This window comes from Centruroides sculpturatus, unplaced genomic scaffold (genome assembly GCF_000671375.1).
Source record: "Centruroides sculpturatus isolate CEXI.00-Female unplaced genomic scaffold, Cexi_2.0 scaffold160, whole genome shotgun sequence".
Lineage (NCBI taxonomy): Eukaryota > Metazoa > Arthropoda > Arachnida > Scorpiones > Buthidae > Centruroides > Centruroides sculpturatus.
In genome coordinates, this window is record NW_019384435.1 from 842,565 (window position 1) to 867,085 (window position 24,521).

Below are 24,521 nucleotides of genomic sequence, written 5' to 3' on the forward strand. Positions count from 1 at the left end.
TCTCTTAATGAATGTTTTGGCAGGTGTTTCCTATTGCAATACTTGAGATAAAAAAGCGAATTTCTGTAAATTTCTCTAGATTTTGGAACTCGATCGAGATCAACTTCGTCGATTTTTTAGAACTGTCCCCGGAATCCAAACCATTTCTTCACAATACCAACAAATGTAGGTAATTATAACTTCGGATATCATAATAACAAATTTTACGAAATTGGTTTGTTAATTGTTTGTGGCTATGAAGGAACAGGCATATTAAATTCAACGGAATTCTAAACGGAACTTACGGAACTGCTTTAAGACTACTCATTTTACTGTGCATAATCCATTTTTCGATATATGTTTCCGATTCAACTATTTCTGGCTCAGTAATATCATTATTCGTTGTTTCTGTCAAAAGTATTTCTTTAATTTTGTCATCAACTATTAGCACGAATTTCGAATTTTCATCGGTTAGACTTAACTTTATAATATTTCTATTAATTAATNTTGAGTTTTAATTAAAACATGTCAAAGGTGTTTATAATATCGCGGTATTATTACGAAATTTAATGATGATAAATGTGTTATAAAAAATATATATACATTTATATATATATATAACTGCATGTGTCACGTGTGGAATTCTCAGCTATAAAAATCGCAGTATAAATAAAGCCGAGTAAATATATAAAATATCAAATGCTATGAATACAGAAGTGGTTTGCATCGTTATATTAATTCTTTGCATCAATACCGATGCCACAAGTAAGAACCTTTTCTTTTCGTAAGATTAAAATATTCATATTTTCATCAATTTTGAATTAATTTTCAATTTAGGATATAATATACCAATAAAGTGTCATCTTCAGCCAGATTCAGGATGTCTCGCATACCTGCTTCGTTATTATTATAATATTTCTACTGACAAATGCGAACTTTTCGGTTATGGTGGATGTTTCGGAAACGGCAACAATTTCGAAACTTTACAGGAATGTTGCGATGAGTGTTCTGCAAGTAAGTTCAGCTATTCGATATTCTATATTAAGCTGGTAATTACGTTTTAAATTAATATGTAAATTTCACACTAATATTGTTTCCCCCAGCAAATTTGGATTGTAAACAAACCAAAAAATATATACAGGACATGATCGACCGTCAACCAAAACCGAGTGGAAAAAGCATTGAAATCTGGTAGTTGGTCACGGGTTCGAACTTCACCAAAGGACTAGGCGGATGCAGTTTTGTCTGTCTTCTTTATGTGTTTTGTTCGTTAAATAGGATCAAATTCTCATAGAAAGTCCTTTGGATAGTACTCCTACTTCGTGTCTATGTGTAAAGGAAATAAATGTCTAAAAATTCTTCCGAGTTCATGTTATTCAGTAACGACTAATAAAGTGTCAGGAAGTGTTTATATTTTATTCATGCCAAGTATGTTTAAAATAATCTGGTTTGTTTGAAGAATCGGCCATTTTGGGGCCAACTAGTGGCCGAATGGCTAAAATTACTGCACACTGTTGGTTTGTCGTGCGCTCGCTCCTGATCATGGAATTTTATGGGTTTCCTTAACGTTACTAACATATAAGTAGGGTCAATTTTTAATGTAAAGTCCTCTTGGGAGGCATCCCACCCCGGCGCTTTGAGGTAAAGAGGTAAACAAAAACCAAACATTTTATCGTATTTCGTGGTAAAAATAACCATTACATATCATTTGCTGTTTTTATACTTTTGAAATTGTGTATTGTTTATCAAAATATATTCTAGGTGGCGTTTATATAGAAGGCATTAAAAATATAGGGAATGTTTATTCCAAATTTTATTGATTTTCAATGAAAATGAATAGTAGAATTGAACTTTATGTTCTTTGATTTGTGGTGAAACATTTCAAAATATCGAAGTCTAAATTTACTAAGATAAAGAATTAGTTAAGTAGGCACGTATTGTGAAAACAAGAGATTTACGCCATTAATATTTCTATTACATTTAAGAAACTTAGGCATTTAACATATATTTTTAGTAAAATATTTAACAAATTATATTTATATAATTTATTTTATAAACTAAAACTTGATAACAGCTCAAGTAACTACATTAAACATTAACTGCAATTATAATATTTATTAAAACCATGAAAAATAAAACATTGTTGATCTATCTATTATCATCTTATAGAGGAGACCAGGGCAAGATAGGCACGTATATTAAATTATGTTATTAACAATGTATAAGTTGGAATTCACTATTAAAACAAAGAAATACAAATCCAACACCCATTTAATATTATTACAACGAAATGCAAGTTCAAAGACATATATACATGAATAACAAATGCAAACATGTTTTCATTTATCATCTGTTTGATTTTTATCCTTTGCTTCTAATGTGGCTTTATGTTGCCGATCTTACCCCGCTAGTCATGATTTCGAAACATTAAGTACAACCCTGAGAACAGAATGCCAAGCCACGATCTGGCCACGTGAATAAGTTGAAGTTACATCCTTCTAACAGGAAAAGTAACTTTCGTTATCATGGAATTATAACAAAACCTGCCAATTCAATATAAATGGAAAAAAAATATTATATGGAATTGAACGAAAATGAAAATTTGCTTGATAATTCAACTACGCTTGTTGGAGAACAATAAAAACACTACACTCAACAAGCCACCAATAAAACTCAACTGCCTAACCTATAACCAAAGTCTCCTTTTAATTTGTTTTTTAAAAAAAGCGCTTGACAAACTTGCCCCGCATGCCGAAGTTGCCCCGGTCTCCCCTATGTATAAGAAAAGTTCATACATTTTTTATTTATGTATTAAAAATATAAAAACAGATAAGTTACTCATGAATCAGTTAATATTTTTTTATGTTGAAATTGTATTTAATAAAATATGCTATTCCCTTCACTATTCAAAGTGTTTTAATTAAAAGCACTGTAATATAAACACACAGGCATCATCATATACAGGTTCTTCCAAAGAGAATCTACCATTTTAAATTAATTGTTGTAGTTATGTGAATTATTATATGAGAATTTTGCAGTGTACATGAAAGCATCGGAAAACTAACCAAGTTTCATACTCACGTTTACGTACGTAATTTCGTATGAATAAAAAATATCATACAGGAATATCATAAATTTGAATAATTTAATTTATTTTCTAGTAAATAACTAAAATTGTAGGGCCAATCTCACCCATACCGACGCGTTATGATCAATTAATTTATGTTCTCTTACATTATAAGATTAAAGTAAAATAAAGCGTTTCATTGAGAGTTTTAATGAACATAATAATGATTACGAAAAAAATACTGTTTTATTTCTAAATATGAAATAAAAAATATACTTATTCCATAAATTTAATGAGAAAAAAAAAGAATTATTTTCAGTTGAACATAAAAAATATTACTAAAAAATTTATGAAAATAAAAATCTCTTTCTCAAGAAAAAAAAAAAAAAAAAAGACAAACTTGAAAATTTTCATAATAAGACTTCAAAAACAAAAATGATCGATACTTTGATCACTTAATCTAGTTTTCAATCTGTTTACAAAAAGACCTGAAGCTGAAAACTCCTTTTCAGACTCTATTGAAGTGGGTAAAATGGTTTTCAAAGCTCTCAAAAGAAGAGAAATTTGCTGAGAGTTTACGTCTGTTTTTTTTTTAATATTTTGCTAATTCAGTTTTTAACTGCTCTCCAGCACTTAATTCTTTGTTTATTGCTCTCTGTTCTTGTCGTATTCATGATCACTCGGTTGCTTCAAGATATGCATTTAGCTTGTCAGCTAAATTCATTTTATTCGGTAGTTATTTGAGTTTATTACCTTCACTAGATTTAGAAATAGCAGATTCTCCAAAAAGGCGATCAAACATTTGTTTTGCTGATGAAATTATAATCGCGTCAGATTGTTGGAATGCGCTGTCACTCTCGAACTTCTTATATTTGTTTTCACGGGTGAGGTAAAGTAACAGTCCCATCAATTTTTCGTTTCTTTTCTCTTTTATGCGGATAACAAAATATTCAAGTACTTTTTTTTAGAAAAAGCAGTGTTCAATTGCTTCAGTTTATTCTAAACGTAAGAGGTAAAATCTTCTGCTGAAAGTAGAGAAGATTTTCTTCTACCTAGCTTTTCAACAGCTAGTTTTAAGTTCTAGCGATGCCACGAATTACATCGACTTCTTGTTTTTCAAGGCTAAGAGTACTATTTTTATCTTCTTTGAGATCAATGAGAACTTTCAACACGGATGGTCTTATCTTGATATACCGTTCTAGCATAGCTAAAAGACTGTTCCATCTGGTTTTTGAATCCATTATTAAATGTAAGAGTTTTCCATTTTGGATTTGTTGGCAAAGTATATCCTTTCTCTGCCAAAGATTGCCTGATATATTCACTTTTTGTAATAGAATTAATAGCTATACCATCTAGCGTAGACACTTTGTAACTATTTCTTGCAAAGTTTTCTGTTTTATTAAAAATAATGATAGATTTTGCTGAGAGGCTTTCCTCTTGTTATTACTACATTCATGTTCTTCACTTTTATTATCAGAATCACTAGTAGAACACTTGTTTATATTGTGCTTATCATGCAGGTGTCTGATAAGACCACTAGTAAACCAATCTTTGCACTTTATCTCAGCTTTACACTTTTTACAGGTTGTTGTTGTTGTATAGTACTTGGTTTTTAAAAAAAAAAAAAAAAAAATGTTTCCAAACAAACAACTCTGATATTACAGTGGTTTGATTTTATCAATTATATTAAAATAAATTGTGGTAAAATACGAGTAATTGACAACAGTTACATTTACAGTTACAAATGATAGGATATAAATGGGAATGTAAGCTTTAACAAATTCCTTATAAATGCGAATTCGAAACTAAAGTGCGATGAGTGATATTTACTATCAGCGAGTGCTCAGCTGCTCAATGATGCGCAAACACAATACATAAATAAATTTTCGGGAAAAAATTTTTCAGGGATTTTTCCTCATAGGGAATAAAAGGCGGGAATCCCAGGAAAACGGAATCCCGGGATCCGGGGAAAGAAACCCTACACCGCACACATCTAACCAATACTCAAATTCTTCCTACCCTGTCTACATCATATCCATTGTCATTCCTCTCACGGTTCATACAGATTATTCATGTCGCGCAATGATGAGTAAATCCCACTTTTTCTGGATTCGCCATTTTTGTTTACGGCGCTTTTTATATATATATTAGACAACAATACGCTTGAATGCAGATGAGAGATGAAATTCGGACCATTACTCATCTATTGGTATACAATCGCATACTTCTTAGATAATAATTAACATAATTACAGCAATTTAAAGTAGACCCCGTATAACTTTATCATCATAAACGTTATAGTGTGTATCGATAATTCATATATGTATTCATCTATATGTCTCCTGATAATAATGTATCAAACGCTTTGACGGCCAAGTGTGTCGTCACATCATCAACTTCATTTTGAAACGATACAAACGATCAAGATCTTTCTACGCAATGAGTTTGTGGACATTATTTGGTTACAAAAATGATCTTCTTGAGTCGTTTCTTCTCTAAACCTACGATTAGAATATCGATATCTTTCGATATTCTCGAACTCTCCCCAGAATCCAAATCATTTCTTCATAATACCATCAAATGTAAGTAATTTTAACTTCGGATATCATAATAACGAATTTTATGAAATTGGTTTGTTAATTGTCTGTGGCTATGAAGGAACAGGAATATTAAATTGAACGGAATTCTCAACTTTTGCTTTAAGACTACTCATTTTTACTGTGCATAATTCATTTATCGATATGTGTGTCGGATTTATACATTTTTCATTCAGTGATATCATCATCCTTAGTTTTTTTAAAAGTACAGTTCTCCCTTGATAATCCGTCAACTATGGAACCAAAGGGTGTAGGATTACCAAAAGTGTCCGGAGTACCAAAAGTGATTACATGTTTGGCATTGTTTTGCTAGCAGTAGCCTACAATGTTCCCAACTCCAACTGTTAGAATAGAACTGCTAACGAAAAACACACGAAAGGTGTGTCATCGTGTAAGAATTGGGTGGAGAGATTCATGTCGCGACATGCTTCCGTGCAAGCAGACACGTAACGGGAACAGGGACTACGGTGACCTCGACGGGAGGTGCGTCAGACTACTGAGGATGTCGGATTACAAAACGTCGGACTATCAAGGAACAACTCTAACTTATTCCTCAACTATTAGCATCAATTTCGCCTTTTCTTCGATTAAACTTAATTTTATAATATTTTCATTATCCGATAACTCGTTTTCTTTCTCGTACTCATTGCATACTTTTGTATGCAATCTTCTGTGCCGCTTTTAACGTCTCCATGTTTAAAATAAATAGGCGTAAAGTTCACTTTACAGCCGAATCCTGTGGCATACGCCAGTTGATCTGGTTACCCATAAAAAATCTGAGGAATAGCTCTCCCGGATTCTATTTCCAAGCTTGCACTTTAATCGACACCTGTATGATTAATGCTTTGAAATAAATGGAATTTTTCTTATATTATTTTAGAATAAATTTCTATTCTTTGCGTTTTAATTAAAACATGTCAAAGGTGTTTATAATATCGCGGTATTATTACGAAATTTAATGATGACAAATGTGTCATAATATATAACTGCATGCGTCACGTGTGTAATTCTCACCTATAAAAATCACAATATAAATAAAGGCGAATAAATATAAAATATCAAAAGCTATGAATACAGAAGTGATTTGCGTCGTTATATTAATTCTTTGCATTTATACCGATGCCTTTGGTAAGAACCTTTTCTTTTTGTGCGATTAAAATATTAATATTTTTATGAATTTTGAATTAATTTTGAATTTAGGAAATAAAGTACCAATAAACTGTCATCTTCAGCCAGATGAAAGACCGTGTAGCCATACAAGGTTTAGTTATTATCATAATATTTCTACTCGTAAGTGCGAACTTTTTCGTTATGGTGGATGTCTAGGAAACGGCAACAATTTCGAATCTTTACAGGAATGCTGCGATCGTTGTTCTGCAAGTAAGTTCAGCGATTTGAAATTGTATATTAAGTTGACAATTACTTTTTAAATTAATATATGAATTTAACGCTAGTTTTTTGTTTTCTCCTCCCAGTAAATTTGGAATGTGAACAAATCCAAAAAGATATACAGGAATTGATAGACAGTCCACCAAGACCGAGTGGAAACAGCACTGAAAGGTGGTAGTTGGTTACGGGATCGAACTTCACCTGCTGACTGAGCGCATGGAGTTTTGTTCGTCTTCTTCGTGTGTTTTACTCCTTAAATAAAGTCGGTTTCTCATTAAAAATAATCCTTCCGGGAGCACCGCTACTTCGTGTCTATGTGTTCTCATCTATAAAGGGAATAAATGTGTAAAAATGCTGCCTAGTCCATGTTATACAGTAACGACTAATAAAGTGTCAGGAAGTGTTTATGTTTTATACGTGGCGAAATATATTTAAAATAATCTGGTTTGTTTGAAAAATCGGCCATTTAGAAACCAACCACTGTCGAATGGCTAAAAAAATAGGCCTATATGGGGTGTTTATTCCAAATTTTATTGATTTTCAATGAAAATGAATAGTAGATTTGAACTTTATATTATTTGATTTCTGGTGAAGCATTTCAGATTTTAAAGTCTAAATTTACTAAAATAAAGAATTAATTAAATAGGCACGTATTGTGGAAACAAGAGATTTACGCCATTAATATTTCTATTACATTTAATCAACTGAGGTATTTAACAAATATTTTAAATAAAATATTTAACAAATTATATTTACATAAATTATTTTATAAACTAAAGCTAGAAGAGAGCTGAAGTAACTGTCATTAACAGCAATTATAAGACCGGATGGCCGTGCGGTCAAAGTGGCAGCCTACCGCTCTGGGAGACTCGGGATCGAATCAGGACGAGTCGAGGAATCCCCAGGAATTTTTCGGGGTGATCCGTTTGAATATGTCGGGTCCCGTCTCTCACCACCCGGTCGCGCCATTGTGGGCCTGGCCGAACTCATAATGGGCCAGCTATAAGGGGCCCTCTTAGTGCCCACAGGGCAAAAAGAGTAAAAAAAACTGCAATTATAATATTTATTAAAACGTTTAATAAATAAAACATTGTTGTTTTTATTATCATCAGTCGAGTAAAGACACCATTTGTAACAAAATAACTCCGCTAAATTTCTTTCTACACTCTATCCTTCAAATGCGCGGAGGGCCGAGAGAGAGAGAGTTTACAATACTGAATGGAAAAATCTCAAAGGGATATCCTCCTGTAATATCGTCTCAAAATAATGGTCCCGGGTTGTGGCACAAGGTACTCTCGTTAGGCTTTACGGGGTAGTAAGGTCCGTCGGTGGAGTAGAACAATATCCGATCTCGATGCTTTGTCTCTTCTGACGAACGGCCAGCGACTCCCCTGATGGGGGGAGGAGCAGCTTTTATAACTTCATAGTGGGAAGACATATCACGAGACCGATTGTTAAAGGTTAAAGTTCTTGTCGGGATGAAAACAAATGACGAATTCGGTCTGTAAATGTAAACTTTACACTGTTACAGCGTGAGAATGTACACTGCTGGCCATTAAAATTGCAACACCAAGAAGGAAAGCAAATAAAAAAAACGATATTTATTGTACATAAACAGTATGACATAAAGACAAAATGATTAAATTTGCAAGCAGTTTGGGGGTTTACAGGGGTGCAAAATTAGTAGACACAGTTGCCACCCCCGGCGGCTAAAACGGCCCTTATCCGTATAAACATGGAGTCGAACTGGGCTTGGATGACAGAAACGGGCAACTCATTCCATGCCGCTTCAAGTCTATGCCATACTTCATCAACTGTATTAGCAGGAGAGAGGAGGCGGGCCAGTCTCTCAGCAATCCATGACCAGATGTTTTCAATTGGTGAGAGATCTGGAGACCGTGCAGGCCAGGGAAACAATTGAATATCCTCTGTATCGAGGAAGGACAGAACACGATGTGCAACATGAGGTCTTGCATTATCTTGTTGGAAGATGGCATTTTGCAGGCCTCGAAGATAGGGCACAACCACTGGATGTTAGATGTCAGAAATGTACCGATCTGCGTTCAAATTACCATCGATCCGAACTAGAGATGTGTGTGTCGTGTACCGAATGGCTGCCCATATCATCACACCAGGTGCAGGGCCCCTAAGCCAATATCAAATGCAAGCAGGAGACAAGCGGTCTGCTCGGAACGTTCAGACACGTATACGGCCATCAGAATGCTGCACGCAGAACCAGGACTCGTCTGAAAAGACGACATTGTGCCACTCCTATATCCAGCTTTGTCGTTCGGCACACCAGAGTCGCCATTTCTCTCTATGCTGCATTGTCAAGGGAAGCCGAAGTAATGGTCGCCGTGCTGACAGTCCATGCTGCTGCAAACATTGTCGCACTGTACGAGATGATACTGAATGTACTGCAAACAAGCTCATTTCCTGACTAATGGTCCGTGATGTGGTTGTACGGTTTTGCACAGCCGACTTCACAATATGTCTGTCCTCTCGGACGTTAGTCATGGGAGAGTGTTGAGATCCTGCATGCTGTTCAGTAAGACCCTCAGCAACTCATCGATTCCATATTCGCATGGCAGTGGTTGGATTTCGACGAGTGGCAATATCATGGAACGATAATCCACACTCTCAATAGGCAATGATCCTGCCTCTATCGAATTCCAACACTTGCTGATAAGCATTTCTTGTTATTCGAGGTATAACACAATATTCTGATGATACTCCCACCTTACAAAGCGATTTCCGAATGAGAAATCCACTGCACAACTTTTCTTTTATACAGTGCTTCAGATGTCGTTTGTCCCTCCTGCATTGTCTAAATGCACTGAAATATTAATCAGTTGCATAGCCCAACTTCTTCTTCCTTTCATATGATTTTGACGTTCATACGATCATTCCTTCCTGGTGTTGCAATTTTAATGGCCAGCAGTGTATGTTTTTGGATAGGAAGGGTTATAAAATTCCCACGAACTCAATAGTTTCTTTGGGCACTGGATTAATTCATGTAGGAAATTAGATAATAATTCGAATTTCACATCAACCTATATGTAGGCCTATATGAAAAGTGCATACATTTTATATTTATATTAAAAATATAAAAATATAAAGGTACTCACTAATCAATTAATATTTTTCCATGTAGAAATTGTATTTAATAAAAAAATGCTATTTCCTTCACTATTCAAAATGATGTAATTGTCGGAGCGAGGCGAAGCTGAGCGACGACTAGACTTCATGCATCCCTTGTCAACATTATAACTCTACAATGAGTTTTTCGATCTTGATGAAATTTTTTAGGACGACTCATCATATCTCAAGAATGAAGTGGTTAAAATTTTAACTCTCAAAAATGATTCATTTTTGTAGGACTGGAGATAGGGGTCAAAACGAAGGTCGCGTTTTTCTTCAGTATTAGAAATCAAAATGAGCTGACTGAGGCTACGTTCTTCGTGGCAGCGTCTATTTATCGAGCCTATTTATCCAGAGATGAACTTGATCAGTAGCTATATCCAACAAATGAGCGAGTTAAACAAAGCAAAGAAAACTACTTGCAGTCAACAGGGTGCTCTGTTGACTGCAAGTAACATCTGAAAACACTCCAGATATTGCCCTGCCTTCGTCCAAAGATGACTCAGCTCTTGGTGTCTCCAAGTATTTGAATATCTCAGTTAATGCCAGAATCATGCTGAGAGTCAACTTATGAGTGCAAGGAGGTCTCGTCAATGGTTCACTAAGAACTATACGCTACATTATATATGGATTAATTCATTGGATTAATTTTTCTAAATTAGCAAGTGCTTTGTCTTTCTGTGGTGATAGTTCTCTATCTTTTCCCTCTTCAGATGGACAAACTCGAATCATCGGGAAACTTTTCCCTTGTCTTTCTTACAATGAAATTTTTTGAACTTTTCTCTGACTTATAAAGTCCAGAAAAAAATACACAAATCCTCTGAAAGCCTTCTTTTGAAGAAGCAAATAAGTCAGCTGCGGAAGATATGAATAATAATTTACCTCTCTTACAATTGTTTTTTTCTCCTATATTATTAGAAAGCTCATTTGGAACGAATGAATCAAACTGATGGCCCACTGTATCGTCACTTCATCAACTTTGTTTTGAAACGATACAAACGATCAAGATCGTCCTACACAATGAGTTTGTGAACATTACTTGGTTACAAGAATGATTTCATGAATCGTTTCTTCTCTAAACCTACGATGATCTGACAGAAATCTTTCCCTACCACGAAGTGTCTCGTCTGGTAAAGACTAATCAAATAGTGGCTATGACATTGCTTATCTCTAGCGACTCCTAACGTTTCCAATGATTGTAATTTTGTTTCAAGTTGATCATAAAGTTTTCTTAAAGAATTCCCATTAATTGAATTATTTTCCTGTAATACTAGAGAAAGATCTCGAACGTATACTTTTATAAGTAATTATTCTCTACCAAAACGGGCTCGTAATTGCCTCTTTCCATTTGAAAGAAAACTCTTAAAAAATTCTTCCACACGTGTTCCCTTTTCCATTATTTGAGATAAAAAAGCGAATTTGTTATCACTGTCTAAATTTTGGAAATCGATGAAAATCAACTTCGTCGACTTTCTGGAAATGTCTCCAGAATGGAAACTATTTCTTCACAATACTATAAAATGTGAGTAATTTTAATTTCGGGTATCATAATAACGAATTTTGCCAAACTGTTACATTAATTGTCTGTAGCTATGAAGGAACAGGCATATATTAAATTCAACGGAATTCTCTACTTTTGGTATAAGACTACTCATTTTACTGTGCATTATTCATTTATTTATATGTGTTTTTGATTAATCTATTTCTGGCTAAGTAATATCATTATCCTTAGTTTCTGTCAAAAGTATTTCTCTAACTTTGTCCTCAACTATTAGCATCAATTTTGCCTTTTGTTCGATTAGACTTAACTTTATAATATTTTTATTATTCAATAACTCTTCTTCTTTCTCGTACTCATTGCATACTTTCGTAAGCAATCTTCTGTGCCGCTTTTAACGTCTCCATCTTTAAAATAAATAGGCCTAAACTTCACTTTGCAGTCGAATTCTGTGGCGGATGCCAGTTGATCTGCCGCCTCACTAAAATGTCCTAAGGATTAGCTCTCCCGGATTCGATTTCCAGGCTTGAACGTTAATTGACACGTTCATATTTCAAAGCATTAATTATTTGTGATTAATACTTTGGAAAAAATAAAATATCTTGAAATTTTGAGTTTTAATTAAAACATGTGAAAGACGTTTATAATATCACCATATTATTACGAAATTTAATGATGATAAATATGTCATAATATATAACTGCATGTGTCACGTGTGTAATTCTCAGCTATCAAAATTGCAGTATAAATAAAAGGGAGTAAATATAATATATCAAAAGCTATGAAAACAGAAGTGGTTTGCATCGTTATATTAATTCTTTGCATCAATACCGATGCCACAAGTAAGAATATTTTCTTTTCATGCTATTAAAATATTCATATTTTCATTAATTTTGAATTAATTTTGAATTTAGAAAGACCAACAGACTGTCTATTTCAGCGAGATCCAGGACCATGTACCGGAACAATAGATAGTTANTACCGATGCCACAAGTAAGAATATTTTCTTTTCATGCTATTAAAATATTCATATTTTCATTAATTTTGAATTAATTTTGAATTTAGAAAGACCAACAGACTGTCTATTTCAGCGAGATCCAGGACCATGTACCGGAACAATAGATAGTTATTATTATAGAATTTCTAATGGTAGATGCGAACGTTTCGTTTATGGTGGATGTGACGGAAACAGCAACAATTTCCAAACTTTACAAGAATGCTGCGACTTTTGTGTTTCAAGTATGTTTATTAATTTCAAATTTTATATTAAGCTGGCAATTACTTTTTAAATTAATATATAAATTTCACGCTGATATTGTTTTTCCCCCAGCAAAGCCGCCTTGTCCTAGAGAAAGTATTGATATAATGGACTACGTGTAAAATATAATTTTTACACATGGAATATCGTTATTGCATTAAAATAATTGTGTATTTGTTTATTCAAATGTATTCTTCGTTAGTAATGAGTAGAACGAATTAAAAATGCAGATTTGCCTGAGGAAGAAATTGAAATCCTAAAATCCATCCCAGATCCATTATAATTATACAGTAAGATGCAATTTTAATACATTTCCATTAAATGTATTTAGTATTTAATAAATTTCATAATTATGTTAGTTTTCTTTTTTCCGTGACTGATATTTTACAGAAATTGCAATTTCCCACGTACAGTTTTAGTAGGAGCAAAATTACTTTCGTTAAAATGGCGTTACTAAGCTGTTAGTTGCTGTGGTATTATGGATTTTCTTCAATCATTTAATAATACAGCAATTAATTAATTATATATTTCAAAATATAACTTATATAATCAGATGAAAGCTTTTTACTTGTGAAATGCACGAAATGCAAGTTTCATTTGTATTAAAAAAACGGACTTATTCAGCCATGCATAAACAATGTCTAGCAAGAATTTTGTCTTCCTGTGTACAGGTGAAGCGAAACTGTTCTATTTCTATATATTTTTCTCCGTTTTTCGATTGATATTGGGCAGGTTCTACTTTTTCATAAAATATATCTACTGTACTTCACCAGATGAATATATCAAAATATCCCGAATTTTTCGACGATGAAATAATTGTAAGCACGTAAGCTTGCACATGCTTGTAATGACTGTGCAGTGTAGCCTAAATTTTAGATTTAAAAGAGTAGTTATATATATAGGCCTATATCACCATACATAAATTTTGGTAATGATTTATCTCTAGGTCTCTAGAAAATCTAAAGTCGTAAAATGTCATAAAAGAGATTAGAGAAAGAAACAGTAAAATACGGGTTTAATTTCATGAGGTACCTTTTTTTTTCTTCGATAGAGAAATCATTATAATATTAATATAAACTAGACTTGGTAGATCTTGAAAATTAGAAACCTTTAAAAATATCCGTTGGAAAAGTAGATTTACAAAACTGTTTTTCTAGCAGGATAAAGGATGTATTTATTTATAAAGGACAAGAAGTTTTATAGTTGTAAATTCTTTAAGATGTAAGAGATTAGACAAAATGTCTGTAATCGTGAATAAGTACAAGAAATATTTATCGCAATATTTATAAGAACTAGAATTAAATTAAAAACTAACTAGAAACGACAATTTAGAAGCAATATAAAACAATCTCTGGAAGGGCGGGAAAACATAACATACTTGGAGTTTTAAACACTTATTATAAACATTTTTGTAAACTATAGAAATTTGAGTGATAAGTTAATAAATACAGAAGTCAATTTTGCAAGTAAGGAAGAAATAAATAGAATAGAAGCATAAATACTTTAATCACAAATCATACTGTTGTCAGTCAACTTACGGAAAACGGAGAAACCAGAAACAGTTTTACTCCTAGATGATCAAAACGATATGCTCAGTGGTACAATTGTTTGTGTAAGGTCTATATGACTCAAAAATCTGGGTCGATAAGCCAGCATGAAATTTCAACATACAAGAAGGAAACCCTCACTTGTTGCTCTTGATCTGATAGTCTGATGAGGAAATGGTTTGCGTTTGAAATGATTGTCTCTTTCTATTAAAGGGAAAACTCTTAATTAATTCTTCGGAAGGTGTTCTCTTTTTAGAAACTTGAGATAAATAGGCAAATTTGTTATAATTGTTTAAATTTAAGAAATCGATGGAGATCAACTTCGTCGATTTTCTGAAACTGTCTCCAGAATCGAAACTACTTCTTTACAATACTATAAAATGTGGGTAATTTTAACTTCGGATAACACAATAACGAATTTTGCCAAACTGATTCGTTAATTGTCCGTAATTATGAAAAAAACATGAAATATTAATTTAAATCATATTAAATTGAATGGAATTCTCTACTTTTCTCTGGGTTTTCGATTAATCTACTTTTCAGTGATATCGTTATTCTTAGTTTCTGTGAAAAATATTTCTTTAACTTGATCCTCAATCATAACCATCAGTTTCGCCTTTTGTTCGATTAGACTTAACTTTATAATATTTTCATTATCCGATAACTCGTCTTCTTCATCGTATTCATTACATACTTTCGTAAGCAATCTTCAGTGCCGATTTTAACGTCTCCGTGTTTAAAATAAAAAGGCGTAAAATTCACTTTGCAGCCGAATCATATGTCGGACGCCAGTTGATCTGGCCATTCATTAAAATGTCCTAAGGATTAGCTCTCGCGAAGTACATGTGTCACGTGTGTAATTCTCTGCTATAAAAGTTACAGTACAAATAAAGGCGAGTAAACATAAAATAACAAAAGCTAGAAATACAGAAGTGGTTTGCACCGTTATATTTATTTTTTGCATCAATACCGATGCCACAAATAAGTACAGTAAGCTAGCGATTACTTTTTCAATTAACATATAAATTTCACACCGGTATTCTGTTTTCTTTTTAGAAGATTCGGTTTGTGAACAGATAACTGACAGTTTACCAAGACCGAGTCGAAAAACACTGAAAGTTGGTTATTATAATTGCCTTACAATCCGTATTTTTAATTGTATACTTGGACATTACTCATGAAAAATGTCCAAGTAGACAATTAAAGATAAAATAAAACTAAAAGATGGTAGTTGGTCACGAGTTCGTAACTCACCAGCTGACTGGGCGAATGGAGTTTTGTACGTTTTCTTCGTATGTCTTACAAGTTAAATACGGTTAATTTCTCATAGAAAGTCCTTTCAGAGAACACCTCAAGAGGGCTGTAAAGAAAATAAATGTCTAAAAATGCTGCAGAGTCTATGTTATACAGTAACAACAAATAAATTGTCAGGAAGAGTTTATAAGTGTTTATGTTTTATACATGGCAAAGTGCATTTAAAATAATTTGGTTTGTTTGAAGAAATAGCCATTTTGGGATTCACCAGTGGCCGAATGACTAAAATTACTGCACACTGGTAGTTTGTTGTGGTTTCCCGCCTGACCATGGAGTTTTTCGGGTTTATTTCACGTTAGTAACATGTAAATATGGTCAGTTTTTCAGATAAAATCCTCCTGGTTGGCATCCCACACCGCAGATCGTTCACGTGTTGCTTTGACGTAAAGAAGTAAACAAAAGCCAATGATTTCATCATATTTCGTGGTAGAAATAACCACTACGTAAGATTTGGTGTTTTTATACTTTTGAAATTGTGTGTTGTTTATCAAAATATATTCTAGGTTGCATTTATATAGAATGCATTAAAAATATAGAGGAGTGTGTTGTCCAAATTTTATTCATTTTGAATAAAAACCAATAATAGAATTGAACCTTACGTTCTTAAATTTATTCTGAAACATTTCAAAATATTAAAGTGTAAATTTAATAAAATAAAGAATTAATTAAGTAGGCACGTATTGTGGAAACAAGAGATTTACGTCTTTAATATTTTTGTTACATGTAATAAACTGAGGTATTTAATATATATTTTAATTAAACATTGTTCTTTTATAATCATCTTTTATGTACGTGAAAAGTACATAGGGGAGATCGGGGCAAGATCGGCATGTTAAGCTTTACTTAAATTTTGTGTAATAAATACTGCTTTAAACTGAAAAATAAGCTTTGCATGTCGTCTATTGGAATGTTACCTTACTATAGAACTGGTTAAAATCAGTTTGAAAATAAAAATAATTAAAATAATTACAACTTTACAAGAAGAGAGAAATTGACGAAGTTGCCCCGGGTATAGGGGCAAGATCGGCAACTTCTCTCTTTTTGTAAAGTTGTAATTATTTTAATTATTTTTATTAAAGTTGCCCCTGGTATAGGGGCAACAGTAATGGGGCAAGATAGGCACGTATATAAAATTATGTTATTAACAATGTATAAGTTGGAATTCACTATTAAAACAAAGAAATACAAATCCAACACCCATTTAATATTATTACAACGAAATGCAAGTTCAAAGACATATATACATGAATAACAAATGCAAACATGTTTTCATTTATCATCTGTTTGATTTTTATCCTTTGCTTCTAATGTGGCTTTATGTTGCCGATCTTACCCCGCTAGTCATGATTTCGAAACATTAAGTACAACCCTGAGAACAGAATGCCAAGCCACGATCTGGCCACGTGAATAAGTTGAAGTTACATCCTTCTAACAGGAAAAGTAACTTTCGTTATCATGGAATTATAACAAAACCTGCCAATTCAATATAAATGGAAAAAAAATATTATATGGAATTGAACGAAAATGAAAATTTGCTTGATAATTCAACTACGCTTGTTGGAGAACAATAAAAACACTACACTCAACAAGCCACCAATAAAACTCAACTGCCTAACCTATAACCAAAGTCTCCTTTTAATTTGTTTTTTAAAAAAAGCGCTTGACAAACTTGCCCCGCATGCCGAAGTTGCCCCGGTCTCCCCTATGTATAAGAAAAGTTCATACATTTTTTATTTATGTATTAAAAATATAAAAACAGATAAGCTACTCATGAATCAGTTAATATTTTTTTATGTTGAAATTGTATTTAATAAAATATGCTATTCCCTTCACTATTCAAAGTAATTTAATTAAAAGCACTGCAATATAAACCCACGGGCATCATCATATACAGATTCTTCCAAAAATAATCAACCGTTTTAAATTATTGTACTTATGTGATTTATTATATCAGAACTTTGCAATGCACAAGAAAACATTGAAAAACTATCCAAGTTACACACTTACATTTATGTGGGTTCCCAGACGAGGTTCAAACTCGAGTAAACCGTGAAATTCTCGCGCGACACAAGATGTAAACAACGAGACTCGGAACTGTTCGAGTATGTGTCAAACTATCTGTCAAGGTCTTAGCGGAAGACAAACTCTAACACGAGCGCTCATAAATAGGTAGATCATTAACTCGCGTGTCTATAAAATGTTGTCCGAAATAAACCTTTTCTAACAAAAAAAGGGGAAATTTTGATAGATGAATGAGGAAAATGATCGTTAAATTCTTAGACGTCAAAAAAATGGTAATCACCGGTCTGAGTTATGAGTGCAGGTGTTATTGTTTTATAAATAGTCACAGAGCAGAGTCGACAAAGAGGTATCAGATGGACACCTCGAATCGGACCTTTCCCGCGACCCGGAAAGGTTTCGTCTTGCATCTGGAGACAAAGGGGAGACCAATCGGGAAGCGAGGAATGGGACGAGGGACCAATCCGAAATGCGAATAGTGGGAGAAAAACTATAAAAATCGAAACTTCAAGGTCGAAGAAGCGTCTCCGCTGGATTAAGCCTACTGTTGTGCTTTATCTATTGTGTTGTGCTACCGCCGATCACCTAGGACGCCGCAGCTTAACACCGAACATCTGCGTTGTCCAGCGATCCTTCTCGTCCGCCCTGGCTACGACCGATCACCCGAACTCTCGCCGTTTCTTAGGAACACCGAGATTTTGAAATTGTCCAATATCGATGTAAGCATGAATTCGAACAAATGAACGGGTTTCTCTTGTAAAACACTTGTTCTTCATTTGCCTCCTTCGCCTCCGCCCACATACGCGGTTTCCCTTAGGCTCATTCTCACGCGGGAGTAATTGTAATACCCCTTTCAGTCGGCAGACCTTACATTTATTTATTACATTTATCATTATAATTTCTCAATGTGTATACCTTATATAACACGGAACGTATCTAACCAATACTCAAATTCTTCCTACGCTCTCTACGTTAGAAATTGATGGAAATCAAGTTCGTCGATTTTCTTGAAGTGTCCCCAGAATCCAAACCATTTTTTCATAATGCCATCAAATGTGGATAATTTTAGTTTTGGATATCGTCATAACGAATTCTGCGAAACTGATACATTAATTGTAGCTATAAAGTAACAGGCATACTAAATTGAATGGAATTCTCAACTTTTGCTTTAAGACTACTTATTTTACTGTGCATAATCCATTTCTCGATATGTGTTTCCGATTCATCTATTTCTGGCTCAGTAATATCATTATCTTTAGGTGCTGTCAGAATTATTTCTTTAACTTGATCCTCAACCATAAGCATCCGTTTCGCCTTTTGTTCGATTAGACTTAACTTTATAATATCTCCATTATCCGATAACTCGTCTTCTTTCTCGTACTCATTGCATAATTTCGTAAGCAATCTTCTGTGCCGCTTTTAACGTCTCTATGTTTAAAATAAATAGGCGTAAACTTCACTTTGCAGCCTAATCCTGTTGCGGAGGCCAGTTGATCTGGCCTCGTAAAAAAGTCTTGAGGATTAGCTTTCACGGATTCTATTTCCAGGCCTGGACGTTAATCAACACGTGCATGATTAACATGATTAATGCCGTGATATAAATGGAATTCTTTAAAATTATTTATGAATAAATTCCTATCTTTTTAGTCTTAATTAAAACATGTCAAAGACGTTTATAATATCGCCATATTATTACGAAATTTAATGATGATAAATGTGTCATAATATATAACTGCATGTGTGACGTGTGTAATCCTCAGCTATAAAAATCGCAGTATAAATAAAGGGGAGATAGCTTTAGATATAATATATCTAAAGCTATGAATACAGAAGTGGTTTGCATTGTTATATTAATTATTTGCATCAATACCGATGCCACAAGTAAGAATATTTTCTTTTCATGCTATTAAAATATTCATATTTTCATTAATTTTGAATTAATTTTGAATTTAGAAAGACCAACAGACTGTCTATTTCAGCGAGATCCAGGACCATGTACCGGAACAATAGATAGTTATTATTATAGAATTTCTAATGGTAGATGCGAACGTTTCGTTTATGGTGGATGTGACGGAAACAGCAACAATTTCCAAACTTTACAAGAATGCTGCGACTTTTGTGTTTCAAGTATGTTTATTAATTTCAAATTTTATATTAAGCTGGCAATTACTTTTTAAATTAATATATAAATTTCACGCTGATATTGTTTTTCCCCCAGCAAAGCCGCCTTGTCCTAAAGAAAGTATTGATATAATGGACTACGTGTAAAATATAATTATTACACATGGAATATCGTTATTGCATTAAAATAATTGTGTATTTGTTTATTCAAATGTATTCTTCGTTACTAATGAATAGAATGTATTCAAAATGCAGATTTGCCTGAAGAGGAAATTAAAATCCTAAAATCCATTGAAGTCCATTATAATTATACAGTAAGATGCAATTTTAATTCATTTCGATTAAATGTATTTAGTATTTAATAAATGTAATAATTATGTTTGTTTTCTTTTTTCCGTGACTGATATTTTAAATAAATTGCAATTGCCTACGTACAGTACAGTTCGAATAGGAGCAAAATTATTTCCGTTAAAATGGTAACTTATTACCGTTACTAAGCAGATAGTTGCTGTAGTATTATTGATTTTCTCTAATTCCGTAATAATACAGCAATTAATTAATTATATATTTAAAAAATATCTTGTACTGTCAGATGAAAGCTTTATACTTGTGAAATGCGTGTTTCATTTGTATTAAAAAAACGTACTTATTCAGCCATGCATAAACAATGTCTATCAAGAATTTTGTCTTCCTGTTTACAAGATAAGCAAAACTGATATATTTCTATGTATTTCTGTCAGTTTTTCGATTGATATTTGTCAGGTTCTACTTTTCCATAAGACATATCTACTGTACTTCATTCGATGAATATGTAAAATATCCCGAATTTTCGCCAAAATATCCCGAGCTTGCATATGCTTGTAATGACTGTGCAGTGTTAAATTTCAGAATATTTAAAAGAGTAGTTAAAAATATTTAAAAGAGTAGTAAAAAATTATGTATGGTGATATATATCACCATACATTATTTTTGGTAATGATTTATCTCTGGGTCTCTAGAAAATCTGAAGTCGTAAAATGTCATAAAAGTTATTAGAAAAACAAAACAGTAAGATACGGGTTTAATTTCACGAGGTACCGTTTTCTTTCTTCGATAGAGAGATCATTATAATATGAACTAGACATGGTAGATCTTGAAAATTAGAAACTTTTAAAAAATACTTGCTGGAAAAACTGTTTTTCCAATAGCTACAATTCCTCCTATGCAGGAATTCGAACTGATACCTTCTTTCTCAAACCTTCCTTCTTTCTTCGAAATGATTATTTTCTTCCTGTTAACTTCCATCGAGGCTAAATCCCATTTTCTGAATCTAGATTCATCTTTATTTTAAATCGAATTAAAAAAATAAATTAAACAATGGCGGATAGAAAGACTATTACTAATTATGGAACAACAATTATCGATTGTTTAACGACTTAAAATGAAATTTAAATAACCCAAACTTAAAAAAAATTTCTCTGTCAATTTAGAATTTTAACGATTATAAAACCTTCCCCCTTTTTCAATTTTCCATGACTTCAATCTTTTTCTTATCTCCACACTTAAGGATCAAAGTACTGGACAGATCTTACCTAGTGAATCGAAAATACGATAAGCTGCAGTTATAATTAATTTCTTAGTAATCTTTTCGAAACACATTCTTCAGATTCATCACAATTATTCGAATGTGTCATTACTTTACTCCCAAATTATTCCTAAAACTTTTGTATCTGCTACTGTTTACAGAAAGATCAGTATACCCTCCACCTTCTCAACTCAAACTTCCTTTCGACAATAAACTTTTCATTTCTTGCACAAAACGTCGTAACTTTAATTTACTTTGAACAATTGTTACCCATTTACCAATATAAAACACTATTCATGATTTTCCGAATATCATCTTCTGGATATGTCGACTTTCTTTTCTTGATCAATTTTAAAACTGACCGAAGGTGATACTGAATCACAGCTTCCAGAAGAAAGAGACTACAACATACACAAAACATCAATCTACAATGTCTATTGTTTCAAATGTTCATCAATTCCATGCCATAAAAAATGGGAGAAAGTTCTTATCATTAGGAAACAAACTGATTTGTAGAAAAGCTTTACGAATGTCTGCCTCTGCACCTATTTTTTTTTTCAAATGAATAGGAGTTTAAATCGTAGGAATCAATTCGATGAGTCTAATCCTTTTGCAAGACATTCGTTAAGAATGGGCAATCTCTTTTGCTTAGCCGATGTATCAAATACAGGTTACAAGAATGATTTCATGAATCGTTTCTTCTCTAAACCTAAGATGATCTGACAGAAATCTTTCTCAACAACGAAATGTCTCGTTTGGTAAAGACTAATCAACTGGTGCCTATAACATTGCTTATCTCTAGCGACTCCTAACGTTTCCAATGATTGTAATTTTGTTTCAAGTTGATCATAAAGTTTTCTTGAAGAATTCCCATTAACTAAATTATTTTCCGTAATCCTAGAGAATGATCTCGAACGTATACTTCTATAAGTATTGAGAATTATTCTCTATCAAAACGGACTTCCAATTGTCTCTTTTCATTGGAGGAAAAACTCTTAATAAATTCTTAGGAAAGTGTTTACTTTTTTATAACTTGAGATAAATAAGTGAATTTGTTATAACTGTCTAAAGTTTTGAAATCGATGGAGATCACCTCCGTCGATTTTCTCGAACTCTCCTCAAAATCCAAACCAATTCTTCACAATACCATCAAATATGAATAATTTTAACTTCGGATCAATCAATCAATCAATCAATATATTTTATTAAGATGTTTGAACAACACATCTCCTGGTTCCGCAAACAAGCATAGCCAGAAGTAAATAACAAAACAATAAATATTACAGCAATAAAGAAGAAATATAATGCTATTTACAATAATATTATATCAAACATTATTTATGTCAATATTTAGTTTATATTTTAACATTTTTATGGTTATTTTTTTATCAAATTAACATTTATTTGTTTTCAGTTTTTTAAAAGAGATCACATAACATATATGATACTACAACATAATACGTAATAAAACATTTATGTTTTGATATTCATTAAATCATAGAATATGTATTAATGTCCGTAGTATGGATGTTGCAAATTGGTTGCTTACATCAGCAGTATATCATAAAATGTTTCTGGTTCAGAGTAGGACCAATGTTCTGAATTTAAGTGCAGAGTCTTTAGTGTATACAGAACACTAGGTTTACATTCCAATTTCCTACTTCGTCGCTATTCACCTGTCGGCAGAGTTCTAACAGTTCTAACTGGTCTAATGTTGAGAACACTCGTTGAGAACACTCGTCTTCCTGATTTCTGGCTCAATTTATCAAAATTTGTGGCAGTAGATCATACTGTTCAGTGAGCAAAGGTTGCGTTAATTCCGTTGTCAGTCAACATGATACGTATTACAAGTTCTTGTCCTCAATGTAGTATTACAATTGTGCAGGAATATAATCCACAGAAGTAGACTATTCATATGGCATGAATTAATATCTTGTCCGACCTCACTGTAATAGGCTAAATCGTCTCCTTAAACATGAATATAAAGAATATATCTATAATTAATAAATATTTATTTTGTAGCAGACCTGGTAACCCCAAAACATCGATAAATTACTCTTATTTTATTAGAAACCTATCAATAATTAAATTATATATCATATATTATATTTTTAATAGGTTTCCCAAATAGTGTGTAAGACATTGTTTGTGATATATCTATATGACCCAAGACACAATAAGCATATATATTAGTCAAAAAGAACCAACAAAGCAAAGACGAACAGGGTTAGTTATTAATAATTTGACTATTGATAGTATTGATGCTATTTGCAAGTTTGGTAAATGCTTTATAAATGTTTTCATCAGTCCAAATATCGGATAGGTTACCTGGCCATATTATGCCTCGTTCCTCCATAAGAAGTCTCAATTCTAATCTTTCTCTAGTAAACATAACACAGTGATAGAGGTAATGTTCCGATCCATCAGTTATGGAACATGTGGGACATAAGTCATTCCCTCTATTAGTAAATCGTGTCAAATAAGAAGCAAATTTGCCATGATTAGTGAGCACTTGTGTCGTATTNCGTAATATCACTGGTTTAACATCGAAATCCGTGAGTAATATAAAATCGGAGAGCGGAATAAATATATCAAATATTTTAATGGATTTTTTTAACTCCTGTTAACTATACAGAACTATCGTAAAAACATACCAGTAAATTCTTATCGGTTGAGTTAAGTTATAAATCTACTCGTTATTCACGTAATCGAAATATTTAGTGGGCAGGCGGCTAACAGCCCAGAACCGGTCCTTGATAGAATTTGAATATTTATATGTGTGCAGCTTCTGCCCAAGGTCGTAGGCTTCCACCGGCTAAACCGGGTGAGGTTGGTGCTCTGTAAAGCGCGTGCGCAAATCTGGGTTTTCGTAATCTGAAAATACAGGAGATTCCACTCCGCCACTAATATTCTAATATACAATAGCAATTTTTTTTTCCACGTGTAGTATAGAAATTTGTAATAAGATACATAATGCGGTTATAATAAAATATTGTGCGATTATTTTCATATAATTAAAATTAATAT

The 24,521-nt window shown here is 32.9% G+C and overlaps 1 protein-coding gene across 1 annotated transcript in view; it reads left to right on the top strand.

Annotated features, from left to right (window-relative positions):
• LOC111619921 (papilin-like) overlaps positions 1-24,521 on the top strand; it is a 47,234-nt gene that overhangs the window by 20,516 nt on the left and 2,197 nt on the right. Inside the window, exons 9-18 of the mRNA XM_023361744.1 lie at positions 673-744; positions 817-993; positions 1,083-1,157; positions 6,709-6,771; positions 6,844-7,023; positions 7,119-7,206; positions 10,411-10,436; positions 12,586-12,645; positions 12,737-12,910; positions 19,763-19,936. Coding sequence (XP_023217512.1) covers positions 673-744; positions 817-993; positions 1,083-1,157; positions 6,709-6,771; positions 6,844-7,023; positions 7,119-7,206; positions 10,411-10,436; positions 12,586-12,645; positions 12,737-12,910; positions 19,763-19,936 — 1,089 coding nt within the window. The remainder of the gene's footprint in view (positions 1-672; positions 745-816; positions 994-1,082; positions 1,158-6,708; positions 6,772-6,843; positions 7,024-7,118; positions 7,207-10,410; positions 10,437-12,585; positions 12,646-12,736; positions 12,911-19,762; positions 19,937-24,521) is intronic.